The sequence below is a fragment of the Schistocerca gregaria genome, chromosome 1 (assembly GCF_023897955.1).
Source record: "Schistocerca gregaria isolate iqSchGreg1 chromosome 1, iqSchGreg1.2, whole genome shotgun sequence".
Classification (NCBI taxonomy): domain Eukaryota; kingdom Metazoa; phylum Arthropoda; class Insecta; order Orthoptera; family Acrididae; genus Schistocerca; species Schistocerca gregaria.
Genome location: NC_064920.1, coordinates 361,859,728 through 361,883,374, shown reverse-complemented (window position 1 = coordinate 361,883,374; position 23,647 = coordinate 361,859,728). Strand labels below are relative to the sequence as shown.

At 43.9% G+C, this 23,647-nt stretch overlaps 1 protein-coding gene across 5 annotated transcripts in view; it reads left to right on the top strand.

Annotated features, from left to right (window-relative positions):
* Positions 1–7,639: 7,639 nt before the first annotated feature.
* The window catches only part of LOC126346336 (uncharacterized PE-PGRS family protein PE_PGRS54-like), a 49,319-nt gene continuing 33,311 nt past the window's right edge, over positions 7,640–23,647 (top strand). For all 5 annotated transcript variants that reach the window (XM_050002180.1, XM_050002178.1, XM_050002179.1 and 2 more), the window contains exon 1: positions 7,640–7,730. In XM_050002180.1, the coding sequence (XP_049858137.1) occupies positions 7,658–7,730 (73 nt within the window). In that variant the 5' untranslated portion in view covers positions 7,640–7,657. The remainder of the gene's footprint in view (positions 7,731–23,647) is intronic.

The window sequence follows — 23,647 nt, the reverse complement described above, 5'->3', positions numbered from 1 at the left end:
CTGTGAAATGTGTTGATATTCTTCTGCATTTAGCGATTTATTAAGCGCAATAAGAGGACCACATCCTAACCACAAAAACATCTCTATTCCGTAATGCTCCCTCCTACGTAGTTCACTGTTGGCATTACAGATGGCTGCGCTGAGTGGCCGCGCGGTTTGAGGCGACTGCGCGGCCCCTCCCGCCGGAGGTTCGAGTTCTGCCTCGGGCGTGAGTGCGTGTGTCGTTCTTAGCATAAGTTCGTTTAAGTTAGTTTAAGTGGTGTGTAAGGCTAGGGACCGATGACCCTGGCAGCTTGGTCCCTTAGGAATTCACACACACAAATTAAAAATGGTTCAAATGGCTCTGACCGCTATGGGGCTTAACATCCGAGATCAGCAGTCCCCTAGAACTTAGAAATACTTAAACCTAACTAACCTAAGGACATCACACACATCCATGCCCGAGGCAGGATTCGAACCTCCGACCGTAGCGCTCGCGCGGTTCCAGACTGAAGCGCCTAGAACCGCTCGGCCACAACGGCCGGCTTCACACACACACACACTACAGATGATGGAAGGTAACGTCCTCCAAACTGGATTCCAGTCATCATCTGCCCAATGGCGTTGTCCTTTACGCCATCTCAATCGTCGCTTAGCGATTACTACAGAAATGTGTGGCTTATGTGGAGCTGATCGACCATTGTATCCCATTCTTTTTAATTCCCTACGCACAGCTATTCTGTTGGTAGCACTTTGGAGCTCAGGAGTGATGTCTTCCGCTAATTTCATGTGATTTTGTACAAACAGGGTCCTCAATGCTCGACAGTCTCTGTCTGTCATTAAATGAGATTGACCTGGTCTTAGTTTACCTGTGGTTATTCCTTCGCGTTTGTACTTCACATTCGATAACAAGCAATAGGCTTTGGCAGCCTTAGAAGGGTTGAAGTGTCTCTGACGTATTTGTTACTTATTTGACATCGATTGACTAGTACACATTCGAAGCCGCTGAACTCTCCTGATCGAGTTCTCGCTTCCCACGCCCGGGTTCCCGGGTCGATTCCCGGCGGGGTCAGGGATTTTCTCTGCCTCGTGATGACTGGGTGTTGTGTGATGTCCTTAGGTTAGTTAGGTTTAAGTAGTTCTAAGTTCTAGGGGACTGATGACCTCAGATGTTAAGTCCCAAAGTGCTCAGAGCCACTTGAACCTGCAGGACAGTGGGAATTTCACGTAACGATGATCCAGGTGGATAGCGATCACGTGCCCTCTTCTCGAAAGCAGACCGCAAATCCTCAGTAAAATTGAGATCTGGTGACTGCGGCGGTCAGGAGAGATGCGACAAGTCATCCTTACGCTCAGAAACTCAGTACTGGACGATGCAAGTTGTGAGAATAGCACCCCTGTCGTCTTAGAAGACGGCATCACCATTTGGGGTACGAACATCCCACCGTGGGACTGCACCTGATCGACCAAAATGGTCACTGAATCCTGGGATCTAATGCCACCTTGCAGAAAGATGTGTGGCCCATGGAGTTGCAACAAGACCCATCCGACCAAATGAGTTTCTTCCATTATTCCATAGACCAAGTTCTTTCGTAACACGTTTTCCCGTTATGAGCATTTGCATCACTGATGAGTGGTTTTGGGATTCCAGCTCCTCTTGCAGTGGATTTCTCTTCATGTTGTTTTGGTGCAGACAGGATTTTCGATTTCGTTGAACCATTTCTGTTTCTTCATTTTCTTTTTCCTGCCCAGCGTTTTTTCTGCTGCATCTGTTACTACGTCTTTATTCTTTCCCAAGCATTCTCGTCATATAGGAGAGTGAGGTTAGGAGAGAGACCTTCAAGGCTGTTAGAAGAGAAACAGAAAGAATTCTACGAACAGAGAAAAGCAAATATCTAACTGGAGTCCTAGAATCTATAGAAGTGGAAAGCAGGAATGAAAACTCGAAGAAGTTGTTTCAGTATACAAAGAAAAGTAAGAGAGGTTATCAAAGTGAAAACCTATTGATAAAAGATAAAGATCAAAATATTCTAACACAGCTGGAAGATATCTTAGAATGAGGGAAAGAGTATTTCTCAGAAATGTTAAATTGCACTGATCCGCACATAACCTTCAATTACTCATGTCTGAGAGTGACAGCCTTCATAATGACGAATGTAGAATCACAGAACGGGAAGTGATCCACACCACTCAAAGCTGAAAAACAATAAGGCAGCAGGCGAGGACCAGATATCAGCAGAGATGTTAAAAGAGGGCGGAAACAAACTTCACAAAACAATTTCTAACCTTATCACAATGATCTGTAAAACTGAAGCACTACCTGAAGATTGGAAAACTGTAATAATTTGTTCCATACAGAAGAAAGGAAAGCCCGCATCTCGTAGTCGTGCGGTAGCGTTCTCTTCCCACGCCCGGATTCCCGGGTTCGATTCCCGGCGGAGTCAGAGTTTCACTGCCTCGTGATGGCTGGGTGTTGTGTGATGTCCTTATGTTAGTTAGATTTAAGTAGTTCTAAGTTCTAGGGGACTGATGACCATAGATGTTAAGTCCCATAGTGTTCAGAGCCATTTGAACCATTTGAAGAAAGGAAACAGAACGTAATGTGGAAATTCCAGAGGAATCAGTTTTTTGAACATAACATACAAAATCCCGTCAATGATCATTCTGGAAATACTTCAACCTTATGCAGAAAACATTATTCAAGATTACCAGGCTAGATTTCGAACAAACCATTCCACAACTGATAATTTGTTTACTATACTACAGACATTTGAGAAATCCTGGGAATTTAACAAAAGCATCCACTGTCTCTTCATTGACTTCCAGCAAGCCTATGACAGCATCCACAGAAGTAGCCTCTACAACACATTACAAGAATTTAGTATACCCAGTAAAATCATTAGGATGATACACCTGTGCATGGATGGCTCCCAGGCAGCTGTGAAGTTCAGAGGATCCATATCCCCCACTTCCCAATTAAAACAGACTTACGAGGAGGAGACGTTGTTTCATGTGTCCTCTTCAACCTTCCATAAGAGAAATTGGTTCGGGGGAGCAATTCACATCTATACAATGGTCTCCGATTCGAACACAGTGAAGTGAAACTCCTGGCTTATGCAGATGATATAGTGTTGCTGAGTGAAACTGATGAAGAACTGAAAGATATGTACAGATCTCTCAAGCACAGTGCCAGCAAAATGGGACTTTTGATTAACCAAGAGAAAATAGAATATATGGAAGTAGATCGAGTCATAAACTCCAGTCCTTGCTTTGAAACTGACCAACATTCTAAATTCCGAAAAGTTCTTCAGTTTAAATACTTTGGATCACGTTTCAACAGTAAAAATATCGTAACAATGGGTATAAATAACAGAATAGCCTGAAGGTCAAGATGTATGTACTCACTAAGCAACCCACTCAAATTAAGGCTTTGTCAATCACCACAAAGATTAAGATATACAACACTATCATCTGCCCCATAGTACTGTATGGTTCAGAAAGCAGGGCGGTTACAAAGAACGAAAGACAAAAACTGAATGTTTTCGAAGGAGAAGTAATGAGGAAAATCTGGGGAGATGTGTTGGAGAATGGCTTATAGAGAATTCGAAAGAACAATGAAATTTATCAGTTAATGAAGCAACCTACGAAAAATTAAAAAGTAGGAGACTTAAATGGACTGGACATGTAGCTAGAATGGAAAACAACAGAATCACCAAGAAAGCATTTGAAGGAACTCTCCAGGCAACAAGACCATTGGACAGACTTCGTACAAGGTGGAAAGACGACATAGAGAAGGACATCGCAGCATTAGGAATTTCCGCAGGGTGGAGAGAGACTGCGAAAGACAGAAGGCAGTGGAAGCAGATCGTTGATGCAGCGCGTGGTCTACAGGGCCTGTGATCGCTGAGTGTTACATTCAACTCTGCAGTGACTCTTCGATGACCGTCTGGCACGTTTTCGTCCGCGTTATGATTTAGCGGATAATGTTTATCCGCTTTCCTTGTATTCGATATAAATCTTCGATGCGGTGCCTCTTGAAACACCAAACACTTCAGCTCCCTCTGTTACGGAAGCGCTCTCCGCACGAACATCAACAATCTGTCTTCGTTAAAATTCACTTATGTCAGACATGATGCACTCACAATTACACGAAACACTGTTCTGACCATGACTGACACCTTCAACGCAGTGTGGGCACTGCACAGCTACCAAACGTGGTCAAATACCACAGCGGAACCTGCAGACTCGGCTACCATATGAATTTATCTTCAAGCATGTATTTTTCTCGGTGTTTCCAAATTTTTGTCCAAACCCTGTAATGTACCCAAATGAAATGACAGGGTGATTTTCAACGAGAAAACATTAAGAATTGGTGTTTTCAAGCAGAAGAAGATATTTTAGATTCGAACCTTTAATGTTTCTGGGTCTACCCCCTCTCATACGGAGCACAAGAATAGATTATAGGCAACACACAAGGCATGTGCATTCCACAGGGTACCTACTCCAAGCTCCTTCCTTCTCAGGGGCGCAAGCGTCGATGGGAAGTCAGCGAACATCTGTTCCCCTACACGTCTGATGCAAAGACTTTGAAACACGCTGTATATCTGTTCTCTCCAGCGCTATGAGGCTGAGGCCGCTGGTCCTGCGCAATGTTGATTCCATATTCGGATCACATGTGTGGGATATCGACCACGCGAGCAACAACGATAAACTGTAATATCGATGGGTCGCGGTGCATAGGTTGTCGACTTGTGACGCTTACTGGTAGACATTTCTGCTTGTTCTTACAGACAAGTAACATTTATAGGCGATTTATTAAACGAGAAACCCGCTGAGTGATTGTACTTTATAATTGAGAATGAACATCTTTCTTCGCCATCAATGTATCTATTTTTATTCATCATCTCATTATTCGTTTCTAAATAAACTTCTCATCATATCTGTCAACAATGCAATGGAATACGACGTGGCAGGGTGTTTTATATTCATTTTGACAGATCTGGTGATGGGATTATCCCGAAACACATACTGAATGATATAATAAACAAAGAACTATATTAGTCACCAAGACAGGTGTATAGCCATGTAGTGCTGAAGTTCGTCACGTACGTAAGGAGGGACTGCTAATCTGAAGTGGTAAAAAGTATTGGGTTCGTGGATACGTCGGTAGCGTTTTTCCATAAGTTAAATAAACACAACAGATAGACATAACAGAGACTTTTGTCGCCAATGATGTGTTCTTCATCAGTATTTACAGCTTGTCTGCCAACGCTGGGGTAACTTTTCGATCGACTGTAGAAATCACGTGGTTCCGAGGAGAAGAACTCGTCGAGACATTTTCGTTGCGCATTTTCATCCGGAAAGAAAGTTCCTTGAAGAATGTTCGATAGAGAGCGGAAAAAATTAAAAGCTGAAGGCACTAGATCAGATGAATAAGGTGAGGGTATAATTATTTTTTTTTGTCAGTCTAGCAGAATGCGGGCGGACATTATTGAAGAATAGAATCACTTCACGCAGTCTTCCGGGACATCTTGGATTGCGTCTGCAAGACGTTGCCTCTGTCTAAATGAATGCTAGCAGTGATGGTTACACCTCGGGGAAGCAATTCATAGCACACCACAACGTCACTGTTCTACCAGATGCGTAACATTATCTTTTGTGAATGTACGCACGTCTTCGTATACAGGGACTTACTGCTTCGTTTGGGCTCTACCATTCGTTTCTTTTCCTGATGTTGGCAAAAAGACGCCATTACTCGTTACTAGTAACGATACAGGACAGGAATCGTCTCTGTTGCTCACGAGCCACATTAAAAATGGAAGTATGCTGATTTTTTGTGATTTTGGCTGAGAGTATGAGGTACCCATACACCGATTCTGAACCTTCCCCAGTGCATGCAAATGTCACACGATTGTGGAATGATCACAGTTCGCCACACTTGACAGTTCTAGAGTTCACTGACGTGGATCGTTATCCATTAACGTGTTTAAACGATCTTCATCAAAACCCGAAGGTCTCCCTGAACGTGGAGAGTCACTAACGTCAAAACGATGCTCCTGAAAACGAGACAAACATTATCTCGCCGTGCTCTGTCCAGTGGCATTATCCCCATACACGGCGCAGATGTTTCTGTCTACCTCCGCTGCTGTCACCCCTATATTGAACTCAAACAGGTGAATATGTCGAAAATATTCCGATATCACCACGTGGCAGTCGATTTTGTAGCGTCCACAGCTCCTCTCACTGTCTCCAAATGACAGTGAACTACGGGTAAAAAATGACAGTCGATAAGTAAAGCCATAGCAACCGGAATACCAACATGCAAAACAATAACACTTCGAAGTTACACTACCAACTTGTAACCTCCCAACAGAAAATATATAATTATATTTCATTCACATTCAGCGTAACCTCCCAATAAATAAAAAATATAAGTATATAATTGACATTTAGTGTAACCTCGCAATACATAAATTCCGTAACCTACTAATAATAAAAATGTGACTGACTAACCTCTCAATAAAATTGCGACTCACTTATAACCTTTCAATAATTGACCGTGAATTTAAACTGGTAAATTTTGGACTTCAGCAGCGCTGCGTCATGGCCCTGAAAGATCAATCTGAATAAATTGAAAATTCTTACCTCAATAAGTTAGCCGGATACCGCGTACATATATCTGCTCCAATAAGAAATTTTTCTGGCCTAGCTCAGTGCAATGCTGGCTGATAGATTTGTCATGTATAAAAAGAAACAACTGATTTTTATTTACAATAATCAGAATGACCATGCGTTGGAGAAATTAGTAAAATCTTTAAATTGAGTTGAATGACTGTCAAAAGTTAATTTTTATAAGAGAGATTATTATTCAGAGATTTCTTTTTAAAAGCATTTACACGGGTCTTAATATAACAATACTACATATGCGCGAGGTTGCTTTCACCTTATACTGCAACGCTCAGGCACCGCCATCGCTCCATACGACCGGCCCAGCCGACACGATACACCAGACTGCTAGCTTCTACTTACTCCTACTACCGCACAGTTCCTACTGCAGTCAACACTGCTCTGTGGTCTGAGATTCTCTTATGGCTTCATATCGCAGGCGGCGCGTGAGCAATCCATCAGAATTACATCTGCTCGAGTGCGCTAGCAACAAATTCCTTAACCATGGACCTCTTACAAACTTAATAAACGGTGTGGATCCTACCAACTTCGAGCGCTGGCATTGAAATGCTGATTGTTAGTAGCATCCAAGCCAGTCTGACGTTTGTTTCAAGCCATCTCCACGAAGTTAAAGTTTAATAGGCGTAAGGTATTCCTGACGCCGCAATGAGACAAATGTCACTGGCTTGCGTGTACGGTACTTTTCATTAAACGTAAATGCGGATGTAAGATTGTGATCTAATTCCTGGAACATCACATCCACGGCGAACAAAGAGCTCATCGGTAAAACCCCGGGCCAGCTGCAGCTGCGCCGGGGTGTCCTCTGGCCGCAGCCCGCGCAGCGCAGCGCCTGCGTCCCGGAATTCCGCGCTCGCCGATCTTCCCTCCCCCTCCCCTCCCACCCGTCCCCTGCAGCTGGTAACGCGGTGCCTCTTCTCCGCCCCCGCCACAGACCCCGATATAAAAGCGCGAGCCGGCCCGTCGCATCGCACTGGATGCGAGCGAGCTCACCATGGCCGCTCACCGCCGCACCGCTCATCTGCTTGTAGCGTCCCTGTTGGTTGCCGCGGCAACCGCCACACCAGGTCAGTACAGCACCGTCTTACCTCCCTCCTGGACGCAACTACACGTTTCTTGCGACAGAACAGTCTTCCCTCCGGTATTACATCTTTCTTGTCTATATAGGACCTATTACGTCGTACATCATATCACTTCAATGTGTCTGTATCAATGTAGACTCTCCGTTTTTAGGAGTGAAACTTGGTTCAAATGTGCAGCGTCTTATGTTATTTTGGAAGTATCGTATGAAGGCGATTTTTTGCGATATCACACTCTGAACCTTTTTTTTTCCATCAGGGTCAGGAAAAGCTTGTTGGGGCAGTGGCTATGTACTGTGATTTTTGAGGATAGTGCTTTCTTGTGGTCTGATAGGGCCTGTCACGATTACGTCTCCTATGTCAACCTCTTTATTCCCGAAGAGAACATACAGGGTGGCGCACGAAATGTGTTACCATTTTGTTTTTGAATGTAAACTTTATTGTCAATACAATCTGAAAGGAACATATACTACATTGAAGAGCCGTTAATGGAGATTCGTTCTAACTCAGCACATGCTCAACATGTCCACCATTTCGTTTCCTAACTTCCTTCAAACGAACACTGAAGTTAGTGATTACCCTACGGCACATGTCTTCCGTAATTTCACTGCAAGCTTGAAGAATAAGTCTTCTGAGCTCCATTAAATAACGTGGACGTTTCGGGAAAATTTTTTCCTTTAGGCACCCCCAACGAAAAAAAGTCACACGGATTGAGGTCTGGACTATTGGGGGGCCAATTTTGTCCGTCATTCAAGCGACCTGGAAACCTGAGTGAAATGATCCGCATGTCGAAATGCTCGTGTAAAAACTCCAACACAGTGTTTGTAGTATGTGGCCTTGCTCCATCTTGCATGAACCACTGCGTGTTGAAGGGCAAGGCAGTAGCAAGAAGTTGTGGAATGAAGCTGTTGCGAAGCATGCTCAAATAACGCTCGCTGTTCACAGTTTCTTCAAAGAAAAAGGGTCCAATAAGTCCGTGACTGGAAACGGCTGCCCACGCTGTAATCCTCGGAAGCACTTCTTGGTTTTCAGTGGCCCAAAAGCGTACATTTTGTTTGTTAACCATGCCGTCTAAATGAAAATGCGCCTCGTCTGAAAACCAAACGTTGTTGATGGTTTCTTCCCTATCGTCCGCCCACTGAGCAAACAGTAGTCTCTGCTGCTTGTGTTCTTCAGTGAGCTTCTGTGCATAGGTGATCCTGTATGGGTACATATGGAGGTCGCTTTTAAGAATGCGTTCAACGGAGCGTCTGGATATTCCCAGTTGCACTGCTGCCTTTCTACACGATTTCCTGGGACTTCTCTGTACAGCAACTCGTACCGCTTCAGTATTCTCCAGCGAACAAACAGGCTTAGGCTGAGGCCGCTTCGCTTCCAATACTGTTCCTTCCTGTACAAATTTATCGTACAACCTGTGGATGATCTTCTTGCAAGGGGCCCATCGTGTGTTAAACTGTTGTCGAAAACGCCTCTGAGTCACAACAAGGCTTTTTGTTTCATGAAAAAGTAACACGATTGCCGATCGTTGCTGTGTCGTCAGTCTTCCATTGTCAGCCATTGCTGCTTACTAGTCTCCTAGCGGCAGTGTCGTGAATTACACGTCATTTCGTAACTCATTTGTTTTTCCAAGCTCTGCTGGTGCTGCTGTAGAGATCCCAGCGGTATATCTAATGTGCGTCGTACATTGTGGAAGAAACAATGGGAACACATTTCGTGCGCCACCCTGTACATCCAACATTCTCGGTTGTGTGTGAGTGTGTATGTGTGTGTGTGTGTGTGTGTGTGTGTGTGTGTCTGAGGGTGTGTGTTCCACTACAGTTTATCCCCTCTGCAACTCCATCTTCTACCATGGAAGTTATTTTCAGATGTCTTACCCCGTATCCTGACATCCCGTCCTTTCTCCTTGTCAGTGCTTTCCACATATTCCTTTTCTCGCTGTTTTTATGTAGAAACTCTTAATTTCTGGATTTATCAGTCCACTTAATTTTCAGTATTCCTCTACAACACTACACCTCAAATGCTTTACTCTCTTCTCTTCCGTATTTCCTTACCATCCATGATTCACATCCATGGAACTTTGTGCTCCAGACGTTCATCTTCGTCAAATTCTTCCTCAAATTAAGGCCGGTGCTTAATGTGGACTTCCTTTAGCAAGGAGAGCTGTCTTTGCTTGTGCTAATCTTTGTCTTGTATCATCCTTGCTTCCTCCATCATGCATCATTTTGCTTCAAACATAGCAGAATTCCATCTACTATGTGGTCATCAGTGTTGGAGACGACTTGGTTTACTCTCAGTCCATATGCTGTGCTTTCTATACTGTTCATTCCATTTAACTGGTCCTGTAATTTTTCCTCACTTTAGTGGCTGTTACCTATGACATGTTTTCACTATTTATTTTAATCCCGCTCTTCAAACTTTGTTTTATTTTCATCATTACTTCTTCTACGGATAGTATGAACAGTTGGGGAGACAGATCTAAATAGCTCAAATGGCTCTAAGCACTATGGGACTTAACATCCGAAGTCATTAGTCCTCTAGACTTAGAACTACTTAAACGTAACTATCCTAAGGACATATTTTACATCCATGCCTGAGGCAGGATTCGAACCTGCGACCGTAGCAGCAGCGCGGTTCCGGACTGAACTGCCTATAACTGATCGACCACAGCGGCCAGTGGAAAAAGACCTCGTCCATGCCTCATTCTCTTTTAATCAGAGTATTTGGTCTTGCATTTTTATTGTTCCCTATTGATTCTTATATACACAGCATATTAACCGTCTTTCCATGTAGTTTACACCTATTTTTTACTAGAATTTCAGATATCTTGCTGCGTTTAACGATGCTGGTCGCTTTTAATACGTCGAGAAATCCTATAAATGTGCCGTGAATTTTCTGATGTCTTGTCTCCATCAAGTGCATCTTTCGTAAAGTCAAACAGACAGTCACCTAACAGATGATGTGGAATGTCGAGTAAAAACTTAAATTAGGAATGTGGAGATTAAAACCTACTAGATCTGCTACTTACATATCTGAGAAACTAGTTCTTATGTGCATAGACGTTTCGAGACACAACATTCGCATTTGCAATTGTGCTCTCCAAAGCCCTGTGCTACAACGTATACTGTGTGGTACATGGTATCCTGTAATCGTCCTGCCCCTCTGGCCGCATTTCTATTCTATTTCCAGACGAAACACGGAAGAAACAGTAAACACTCTTACGTAGAAGCCTAATTCCTTTAATTTTCCTTGTACACTTGATCTACTGAATGATATGTATCTACAGAAAAACAGTACGGGGTTTGTGGGTAGGTCTTGATACAAAAACTTTCTGTTATTCTCCCTAAACTTGTTTTAGGTGCACTTCGCCATCATCTACAGGTATTTTTGCTGTGGTGCGTATTAATTTTGGATTTTACATAGTGGAAAAAGTTATTTTCCATTATTTTTCAGTTAGAGTCTTGCTTAGGTTCATTGCAGTATTGCATTATTCTCACAGGTCTCTACTACCATAACCTATTGTGCATTTCTCACACGGAAACAAGGACGTCTATTACTACCAACCAAACATCATCATCACGGACGATTATTCGCATTGCAGCCGTAACTGCGGTTTCAGAATATCCATGGCGAATTCGAACGATAGCGACAAATTTTTGAGGATGTTCGGAGGGTTTTTCTGAGTATTTTGATGTAAGGTTAACGTTGTCTCGGTTTGTTACACCAATTACCCCAGTTTAAATATCTACACAGTAGCGAAAAAGCAATGAGTAAAATGTACAAAACACAGAAGTGAGTAGTCTGATGACCATCAGGCGAAATACGTACACGTTTATCAGAGTGTGTTCATTCTCTTCCGTCAGTGCACAGTGAATTTATACACGAGATGCGTATCGTTTAGCTAGCCGCGGAGGCCGAGCGGTTCTAGGCGCATCAGTCCTGAACCGCGCGACTGCTACGGTCGCAGTTTCGAATCCTGCCTCGGTCATGGATGCGTGTGATGTCCTTAGGTTAGTTAGGTTTAAATAGTTCTACGTTCTAGGGGCCTGATGACCTCAGATGTTAAGTACCATAGTGCTCAGTGCCATTTGAACCATTTGCGTATCGGTCAACATCAGCAAACTTACCCATTCTCATCCATACTGCTGTGTACCACTGTTGACTTACACCAAACACTGCCGGAAACACGAAACCTTGATAGAATCGAACAGTACTGGATGCAAGTTTGAGGCTGAAGCGTAAAGTAGGAGGAGGACATTGGTGTTTATCGTCCCGTCGTCAACAAGGTCATTACAGACGGAGCACACGCGTGGATTAGGGAACGATGGTGAAGGAACCATCCCAGCATTTGCCTGAAACGATTTAGGGAAATCATGGAAAAGCTAAATAAGAATGGTCGGAGACGGGTTTCAACCGTCGTCCTCCCGAATACAAGTCCAGTGCGCTAACCACTACGCCACCTCTCTCGGTCTACCTAAAGTAGCCGTACCGTTGTCAATAGCAGGTATCGTGAATGAGTGGAACAGGTTTGTTTCCAAATAAGACACAAAGCGCATGTCGTCGACATTTGCACTGCTGTGCCGATAATCTCAGTACAATACAGGTACAAAGATAAATGGGGTGAGAAATCAAACGACATGACATTACTTTGTAACGAGCCACCGGAGACCACGAGGCTCTTATATTAAAAGGGTCAGAAAAGATCGAGGAACAATATCAGATATTTTGTCAGTGGAGTCCGAGTTCACCCTGAAGACGTTATCAATGGCTAAAAATAAATTTCGTTAAAATGAGGCTCTCAAGTTGCAGATGACATGCTATACGAGAAACGCACAATAATTTATCAAAGTAACGACGTGTGAGAAACAGAAAAGGCAAGAGTTGCTGCACTTAACACAATCGAAAAGTGATCAATATATTATTTAAAAATTAACATGCTCCACTAGCAAACAATCTGTATTTGACATGTTCTAAAATAAAAAAGATACATTTTGGGGAGAACAAACAAATTTTTGCATCGAGGGAGACACAATTTCACCATCGTGGTCATTACGCAAGACACATTCTGGTGGAATGAGGATGTTTCTTGGTTTGAATTGGACCTTCGGTGCTCGGAAATTTGACAGTAAGATTTTACGCGACAAACGACATCTTGCTTGTAGCTTCTCCAACTAAAGTTCATATCGTATTCCTCCGACTATCTCGTGACAACTGAAGAGCTGCGTGAAGTGATGTGCAACTCTCCTTCGAATCCACCAATTCCGTTAATCAACACCAGTTAGGGTTGAACACCGATGAATGCGATGGTCGAACGAGTAGTGTGCAGCAACCTCCTTTGTTGATAAGTCTTAGTACCTTAGTATTTTTCTGATCATTTCACTCTAATACAGATTTTTCTGCTTCTTACACAATAAATCAACATTATCAGATACTGCTAAAGCCACTGATGAGCCAATACATTACAACCACTGCCCATCGCGAGGCTGAATCTCGATTGGTGGCGTTGCGAGCACGTGACACGGTAATGAAAGTTTATAATGGGACCAGAGACGAATGGTGAATCATTCTAGCCACGACAAGGGCTTACATGGGGAAATCCGCTGACATAAACGGCTTTGACATACGACAGATTTTTGTGGGTTGGCGCCTGGGCTCGAGGATCTCAGAAACAGCACAGTCGGTCAGTTTCTCCCACGCTAGAGCATCTTTGGACGACGTCCACGCCTTACCATAGAACGTGGAGGTCGGAGGCTAGCCGCCGCGCGGGGAAGTCGCGTGGTCTGTGACGCCTTGTCACGGTCCGCGCGGCTCTCCCCGTCGAAGGTTCAAGTCCTCCCTCGGGCATGTGTGTGAGTGTTGTCCGTAGCGTAAGTTACATTAAGTAGTGTGTAAGTTCAGGGAGAGATGACCTAAGCAGTTTGGTCCCACAGAACTTACCACAAATTTCCAATTTGAGGGTAGACCGCTATTCAAAAAAATGTTCAAAGGTGTGTGAAATCGTATGGGACTTAACTGCTAAGGTCATCAGTGCCTCAGCTTACACACTACTTAACCTAAACTATCCTAAGGACAAACACACACACCCATGCCCGAGGGAGGACTCGAACCTCCGCCGGGACCAGCGGCACAGTCTACGACTGCAGCGCCCTAGACCGCACGGCTAATCCCGCGCGGCGGTTGCCCGCTCTGTAAAGTAGGAAAGGTCTGCGGCAGATCCGACGACAAAGTACAATGCAGGTGCAACTACAAGTGTTTCGGAGCACGCCACTCAGCGCACATTGTCGAATTAAGGGCTCCACAGAAGGCGACCCCTACGTGTCCCCACGTTAACACGACGACATTGTCAGTGACGATTGCAACTGGCACTGGATAAACGACGTTGGAATGTGGATCAGTGAGAACTTGTGGCCTGGTCGGATGAATCACGTTTCGTATTACGCCAGGTAGATGGTTGTACGCGGATGCACGGCTCGAAACAAAACACTGTGCCAGTGACGCAGTAGCAGTGTTACGCCATGCGGGAGCGTTCACCTGTGCTTCTGTGGAAACCGTAGTAGTAACCGAAGGCACCATGACAACTATGGACTAAGTGAACATTATTGTAGGGCACCTGCTTTTCCTCCTTGATGTCTTTAGCAACGTCATCTTCCAGCCGGATAACTGTCCATGGCACAAGGCCAGAATCGTGCTGCAGTGGTTTGAGGGGAATGCTACTGAACTGATGTTGATGTCTTGTCCACCAAATTAGCTTGAGCTGAAACCGATAGGACACATGTGGGACGCTTTCGGGGGCCAGCTTCACACCCACAAACGGTGGGACCGTAATTTACGGGAATTGTTTGACTGTGCGCAGACGTCTGGTTCCATATACCTTTGGAAACATGTAGACTCTGTACAACGGAGAGTCGCTGCTGTACTGAGTTCCCAAAGGTGGGCCAACACGTTATTAAGTAGGTGGCCATAACGTTCTGGCTCATCGATATCTTTTGCAGATGTGATTCTTTCCACTGACTGATCGCCAGTTATATGCTTAAGGGATGGCGTGGATTTTCGTCTACTTACTTTTACTGACTTTATTTATGTTGGGGATGGATGCCAGTCACCAAGTGCTAATGCAGCGACTCCCTCTGGAATTTGTGTCAATATTCTAACGACGTCGCTTCCTCGAACACAGCTACGTAATCTGTGAACAGCATCATAGAGCAACAAACGTGATTTTCTTGGTGTCTTGCATATTTTCAGTTCTGAGAGTGAACCCGATTGAGAACTATGTACTAAATTATCTTTCTTGGGAGGTCTCTTATCAAATATCATGACAGTTCCGATTTTATTTGCTTAACCACGCCATCAACCAGTGCTCTGCTACTGACAACATCCTGTGTCTCGCTCTGTTCACTCACATTCGGTTTCATACGTTCGGTACCTGCGTTATCTGTATAGGTTCCTGGAAAGTAGTGTTTCCGTCTCCAACAAAAGTCACCGTACATAATATATAGCACATTTAGCGGAGCTCCAGTTCCTTGCTGACTTTTCGCTGTCACGCACCCAGTGTCCTTCCAGTACAGGAGCTGTCGTGACTTCGCACTACCAGAGGGCAGGGAGGAGGGGGGGGGGGGGAGGGCGAGGTAATTTACGCATACATTTTGAAAATATCTAGTCAAGTACTTTATATTTTAAAATGATGAAAAAATGTTTATTGTGCATAATTAATTCTTCTAGCAGATATCATAAATGTATAAAATTTTTCAGGTCAATTCTTCGTAGTAGATGTCACTTTCCCCATTGTCATTGTCAATATTTTCAGATTGAAAACCTTACTTACACATCAGTATCTCTTTAAGAAGTATATTGTGAGTAAACGTCAACAACAATTAACGAAATCTGCATATTTCAAAATTTTTGGGTGGCATAAAGAACCCCCCTTTCCCGTGGTAATACGCGTTATGGGAACTGAGTTGGTTCGGCTACGGTTAAAGATCATAGTGCATAGTCATCTGGCTGTGCTCCTGAACGGAATACGAACACTGCTAGTACAGTGGTACGGAATATTTTCATCGGTTCTTTATTGAATCGAATCTTTATAACAAACAGGAGTTTCTACAGTTTTGTTCCACCCAACTAATATTTCAAATTCCAAAAAGGTATAAAATAAGGTATCAGTTACCATAATCAGCAGGGATTATCGCGATTATCAAGTGCTTCTGTTTCAAGCGTTGACAAGCGATATGCATTCGAAAGCCCTGTCGCATTTATGATTTCTTTCGTCATTTATCAGTAGACCACTACTTTCATATTAACGTTGAAAAATAAGAAAACTTCGTTCTTTCTACTAATATACGATATTAGTCGTCGCTGACTGAATGGGCACCGACTACGTGATGACATTCAGATAATGATGACAGCGTTTTCCTGAAATGATTTAGGAGCAACTACGTCAGGATGATCGGATGAGGACTTAAATCCTCCTACAAAATGCTAGGCCAGTCGTTTAACTACTGCGCAACCTCAATCGATATATGTGGTATACATGTGTGGCCATGTGTGCGTCTCTGCTTGCTCCTCATCAATTGGCTCGTGAGCAACACCGACAATTCATACCCTATATCGTTTGTGGTGACGAGAAAACATAAGGAAAAGAAAGGAATGTGTGAGCCCACCAAAGCAGCAACTCTTAGTACAAAGACCTGCGCACTTCCACAGAAGATCGTGCTATGCGTCTGGTGGAACACCGGCGGTGGGATGTACTGCGAATTGCTTCCACGAGGTGTAACCATCACTGCTGACATTTTTGTTAACAGTTGAGACGTCTTGCAGATTCCAGATGAAAATGCGCTCCGAACGTGGCACAACGAGTTTTTCACCTCTAAACAACGTGATTTCTACAGTCACGCAATTGAAAAATTACTGCATTGTTGGCAGATTGTTACAAATAGTGAAGGAGTGTTATTGACGACTAAATGCTCTGTTATGTGTATCTGTTGTGTTTATGAAACTTACGGAAAAACGCTACGAACTTATGTACTAACCCAATATCTCAATACGTTGACTATATAAGCTAAAGTCAAACCATGATCAAGCAGCTACATATTTTAACAAGTTCGGCATTATATATGCACTACTGACGTTTCTCTTATTACGATTTGTTAACTGCAACTCTAGAAACTGCTGTGCAGAAAATAAACTGGCTGAAGACGTCTGTCGAATTCAGGTGAGTCTGATTAGTGAGCTAACGTAGCAGCGAACTCGAATCAAATCTTTTTGCGTATTAGACCTCGTTATTTGCTAACACTGAAACCTGATATAAAACAAAACAAACGTTTTGACGGTACTTGTATCGGTTTTCAGGGAAACCAGCTTGTAGCCTAGATCAGGTTGCAATAATCAGATACAATGCTTCTACATTTAGATATTGTTAGCGGAGGAGAAGTACGGACAACTCAGTTTACATTACCAGAAACCTTGTTGCCTAAACTCGAGTGTAACCAACGTTTCATTGATCTATGTCCCACTGTCCCCATCTTCTTTGACAAAGACTCGAATATTTCTTGCACAGACAACAAAGATGAAAATAAATGACTGTTAAAGACAAAGGGACCAGTTTTTACTTTTCTACATTACTTACACGTGAGATCAAGTAATGTAATGTGGACTTCATTATTTTACTGGAAGATACTTACGAACGAAGTTGTACAAGGAGGGGAGGACGTTCGAACACCTTTCAGGGAACCCAGATAAACAAAGAGATGGAAGAAGTGAACTAAATGACGTTTCTGAGACGAACAATAAATATCTGAAGTGCTAGGAGGAATATTTGTTTACTTCTCGATCTAAAGATCGAGGAAATAGTCGCTAACGCCTCCTGGACCTAGGTAAAACTGCCACCACAGTCCCACTGACGTAACATATCCGCAACTGTAAGACGCCCAAGCAGCACTTAACACAAGTGTGCCAGGTAAATATAGCACCTGTTTACGAATGTCGTAGTGACAATTGACGGTCTGGGAGAAGTAGATGGGTTAAAACTGTACTCTGCACAGTCACACTCGACAAATCTGTAGTTCCAACACAATCATCAGTCGGTTGTCTGTTAACTTGTAAAGTAAGAGTACAACATTATCCGAAATTAACCTAAGTGATTTCCACACAACAGAACACATTAGAAGCCCTGTATTGCGTCACTCCTCTGTCTTCCGCATGTTCAGATGAAACGGCATTTCAAGGCGAGAAGTCATGGTCAAGAGGGAAATGTATCTACCCAGAAGTTCTGCATAAAGTCTCTAAAGGTCACAGTAATCTGTAAGAAATTGTCAGCACGTTTATTTGCAGGTGCGCTGTTATTTAGCTAAAATAAGCAATGTTCCGTGGTCCTCATCCCGGTGGGAGCATCTCGTAACTTATTAATTCAGTCACGATCCTCTTTTGGCATCACGCACCTGAGTAGACCCGTCCCAGACCTTCCCCACGCCACAAAGATCTGGCAAGGTCAGCATGTATCGAAACTTGGACTTTCTCTCTAGCAGTTAACTATTAGGCCGCACGGGCGTCCGGGTGCGCCGCTCCGTAGCCATAACAGTGACGAAAACCTGTAAACTGACGTTTCTTTCCTATTTTTACCATCTTAGTAGTGACTTAGGTGTAAAACAGTATTCAGGTTGTGCGAATAACTTGCCCTTTAATAAGAATAGTGCTGGAGCGACAGTAGTAGAAACATGACCAGAAAACGACCTTTCAAAATGTTATTGTGTTTTAAATTTCTTTGACTTTCCTCCTCCTTCATCTTTCCTTGTACAATGACGAAACAAATAACAACACCAAAAAATAATTAATGCAGAATAATGAAATTTCGGGATACATTTGTCTAGGTAATAAATTTAAGGGATTAACTTCGTACGGTCACAGGTTAGTGCAAGCGCGAGATAACCCAATGCAAATGTGAAATGCTGATACATTAATAACCGGTGTAACCGCCAGAATGTTGAATGCAATCGTGCGAACGCTGAATGCTCTGTGTTGTACAGGCGCCAGATGTCAAGCACTTGACCGGTCAGTACAGGGATGGGTAATGCTGGTTGTAGATGACACTGGGGTTGTCGTCCGATGATGTCCTATGTGTCCTCGACTGGAAACAGAACTGGTGATCGAGCAGGCCAAGGCAATGCTGCAGAGCGTGTTGGGTTACAACAAAGGAATGTGGGCGAGCGTTATCCTGTTGGAATGCTGTTCAAGTCAAATGGCTCTGAGCACTATGGGACATAACATCTGACGTCATCAGTCCCCTAGACTTAGAACTACTTAAACTTTACTAACCTAAGGACATCACACACATCCAAGCCCAAGGCATCCTCTGACCACGTGCTATGTCTTAATCGTTTGCTGCAGTCTGTGTGACGCAGCGTTCTATAAGCAGAAGAATGGCCTCCTATTCATGTCGGGAACAAGTCAAGACTGTGTTTGTGTATAGCCAAGCAGATGGAAACGGTCGAGAGGCAGCACGGCTATACCAAAAACAAGTACCCTCACAGACACCAACCACGTTACACAACAATTCAAGTCATTTCTGGGCGTATGTATGATCGTGCGTCCTTGCACACAGATGAATGTGCAGGGAGAAATCGGACTGTGCATACACCAAATTTGGAGGGTCGGGTTCTACAGGGCATTGAGACGAAGCCTAGTACATGAGCCAGGCAAGCGGCCCGCCTATACGGCAAAGACAAAATATGATTATGTGTATCCTGCGTGTCAGCCTCTGCTATCCCTATCACCTGTAACGAGTGCAAGAATTATCAGCAAATGATTTCCCTCTAGGGGAAGAATTTTGTCGATGAATTTTGCACCAGACCGTCAAAATTATGGGATTTCTGTCATCAGTCCTCTTTACCGATGAAGCAATACTTACCAAAACTGGCATCACCAATCTGGATAACCGTCATCTGTGGGCTACAGACAATCCTGTGATGCGTGCTCATCAGCAATGGTTCAGTATCAATGTGTGGGCAGTAATTCTTGACGACCACACACTTTGACCGGCTATTACTCCACAACGCCTCGACGGAGGAACGTGCAACTTCCTGCGGAATATTCTGCGTGGGCTGCTTGAAAATGTGCCTTTGGCAAGACGACAGGTCATGTGGTTTCCGCATAACGGAGCACCACCCCACTTCGGCATTACAGTTCGCCGACACCTCAACAGCATCTTCCCGTTGGATAGGAAGCGGAGGCCACGTAGCATAGCCTACAAATCATCAGACTTACGCCCCTTGGATTTTTGTCTCTGCGTGCATCTTAAAAGCTATGCATACGTTGTACTAGGTGCTGGTGTGTATACCCTTCAACAGCGTGTTCACAGTGCCTTTGACGTTATTCGCAGAGGGGTCGGAACATGCGAAAGAGTGTGGCAGTCCATGACGCGAAGTGTGAAGGCTTCCACTGCATCCACGGAGGCCTCTTTGAACATCTGTTGTGACGTGGGTGCGATGCAACTCCTTACGTTGTTCTGGGAATATCTGTTGTCATCGCGCCGGCCGCTGTGACCGAGCGGTTCTAGGCACTTCAGTCCAGAACCGCGCTGCTGCTACGGTCTCAGGTTCGAATCCTGCCTCGGGCATGGATGAGTGTGATGTCCTTAGGTTAGTTAGGTTTAAGTAGTTCCAAGTCTATGGGACTAATGACTTCAGATGTTAAGTCCCGTAGAGCTTAGAGCCATTTGTTGCCGTTGTAAAGCCAGCCGCCGTGGTCTCGCGGTTCTAGGCGCTCAGTCCGGAACCGCGGGACTGCTACGGTCGCAGGTTCGAATCCTGCCTCGGGCATGGATGGGTGTGATATCCTTAGGTTAGTTAGGTTTAAGTAGTTCTAAGTTCTAGGGGACTGATGACCACAGATGTTAAGTCCCATAGTGCTCAGAGCCATTTATTTGCCGTTGCAAGCACACTGTCCATTTCCGGACAAATGTTCATGGACCTCTTTTCTTTCATTTCCAGTCAACAATCCGTCACTGCAGCTTGTCGGTTTATTAATGTTCTCCCTGTACATAAAACGTCAACTTTTCGATTACTCCCCTGTCTTCGCAGTGAGTTACGAATTCTTTCAGAGACCCCCTTATCGTCTCGTAGATCTTGACAAATGTGTACAATTCTCTGTTCCATTGCTTCATCTACACATCTGCATCTACATGACTGCTCTGCAATTCACACATAAGAGCCTGACAGAGGGTTGATCGAATCACTTTCACCCTGTTTCTCTACCGTTCAACTCTCGTAAAGCGCGCGAGAAAATCGAACATTTATATTTGTCCGTCCGAACTCTGAGTTCTCGAATTTTATTATGATGGTTGTTTCTCGATATGTAGTGAGTATGAACAGAATATTTTCGCATTCGGAGGAGAAACTTGGACACTGAAATTTCGTCAGAAGTTGACGCGCCAACGAAAAAGGCTTCTGTTTTAATAATCGTCACTCTACCTCGAGTATTATATTCGATCAAATCCGTGACACTCTCTCCCGTATTTCGTAACAATACCAAACGAGCTGCCCTTCTTTGAACTTTTTCGATGTCCTCCGTCAATCTTATCTGGTTACGATCCCGCACCTATAGTAATACTCTAGCAGAGAACGGGCATGCAAAGTGTAGGCAACTTCTTTAGTACATCTGTTACACCTTCTAAGTGTTCTGCCAATAAAACGCAGTATGTAAAAGTTTTTTTTTTTTAAATTACCGCTACGGGTCACAAACTTTGTTGACTATTGTATTACTTATTTATTTAGCGATACGTTTCGAGGGAATACCTAATCATCAGGCTAAATGGCGTGTCAGTTTTCGTTATTAAATATGCTACACTGTGTGTAAAGACGAAGAAATGAACAACGCGAAGACTTTTTTCGAAACATGTATTACTACTCCAGGTAACCTTCAGCCGCATTGGCTCTGAGCACCATGGGACTTATCATCTGATCTCACTATTCCCCTATAACTTAGAACTAATTAAACCGAACTAACGTAAGGACATCACACACATGCATGCCCGAGGCAGAATTCTAACCTGCTACCGTAGCGGTTTGCGAGGACTGAAGCGCCTAGAACCGCTCGGTTACTGCGGCCGGCTCGGGCGCGTGAGAATGAGGTCGCCGCTCCCCCTCCCCCCGCCCTCCCACCCAAACCTCGTACTGCAGTCGCATCTTGGTCTCAGAGCTAAATGCGGCAATGTAAATAAAAATACATAAAGATTAGGACGAAGAAGACCATCATACACGCTGAAAATCAGGAAGGCTTAAAGAAACTACTGGAGACTAAAATCGGACTATCTGTAGGAAGACAACTGTAAATTTAAGGACACCAATTTATTAACACCCTTCATAATTATGTCGTATCTCGTTATCGTAAAAGTCTTTTGATCAGCAGATGAGAAATGGATAATGATTTATCACTGTGAGAGAATTTGTTAATTATTGGAATGGAGGTAACACAAAGTGGTTGTGAAACATTCTTCCACTTTTCTCAGCTGGTTAACACTTCACGACATCACAGACAGTTTTTTACTTTAGCTTTCCCATACAAAAGTAACATATCGCTGAGTTATCAAATAGCTGAATCTTTTGGTCGCCCAATATATTTGCCGGTAGTTTAGTAATAATAATAATAATAATAATAGTAACAGTAATAATAATAATCTGAGATAATATTACATTAATATATGAAGCATTTCAGCATTTACTGAAACTAGCATGTCACTGATACACAGTGCCTCTCTCCTAAGAGACGTCAGGCGCATTTTCTCCGGTTTATAGGCAGATATTTAAAATATAGTTTTTGCAATGTGTAGGTGGAGTCTGCCGAAACAAATAGTGCTCATCACATTTCTCATGCGTCCCCCACTATCGTCATAGAGCGTCAGTTTGTTTCCCGTTACGAACATAATGATTTTAAAGCGGAATTGTGTGTGTCCATTGGATAGAGTGGTGCGATACTTGTTTCATCACTGTGTGCTAACAAGGGCAGTAAGACGCGAAGAATAAACAGCAGTGCGGCAGCGACTCAGTTGCGCTGCAAGCAGCCACTGCGGGCCACGGCGGTCCCGGTCGTTGCTGGAGCATTGCTTAGTCTTGCTGTCTTATTGTCAGTGTTGTAATACAGGTAAAACGAATATCGCAGTAGACTCATTTGGGACTGCTGCATCTAATGGGCACGTAAAATTCCACATTGAAAACGATTTTATTCGTAACGGGAAACAAACAGTTTCCGTCGACGCTGGACGTCGCTTCAAACACGCGACGTGCAGTATTCGTTTAGGAAGTAGGTTACAGTACGCTTGTTCGCCCACTGCTTGAATACTGCTCAGCAGTGTGGGATCCGTACCAGATAGGGTTGATAGAAGAGATAGAGAAGATCCAACGGAGAACAGCGCGCTTCGTTACAGGATCATTTAGTAATTGCGAAAGCGTTACGGAGATGATAGATAAACTCCAGTGGAAGACTCTGCAGGAGAGACGCTCAGTAGCTCGGTACGGGCTTTTGTTAAAGTTTCGAGAACATACCTTCACCGAAGAGTCAAGCAGTATATTGCTCCCTCCTACGTATATCTCGCGGAGAGACCATGAGGATAAAATCAGGGAGATTAGAGCCCACACAGAAGCATACCGACAATCCTTTCCACGAACAATACGAGACTGGAATAGAAGGGAGAACCGATAGAGGTACTCAGGGTACACTCCGTCACACACCGTCAGGTGGCTTGCGGAGTATGGATGTCGATGTAGATGTAGAGGTTGACTCCAGCTCCACGTTTCAAAAACGAAATCGCAAATATCTGCCGAAACAACAGAGAAGATGCGCCTGAGGACTCTTAGGAGAGACGCCCTGGTTCAAATGGCTCTGAGCACTATGGGACTTAAATTCTGTGGTCATCAGTCCCG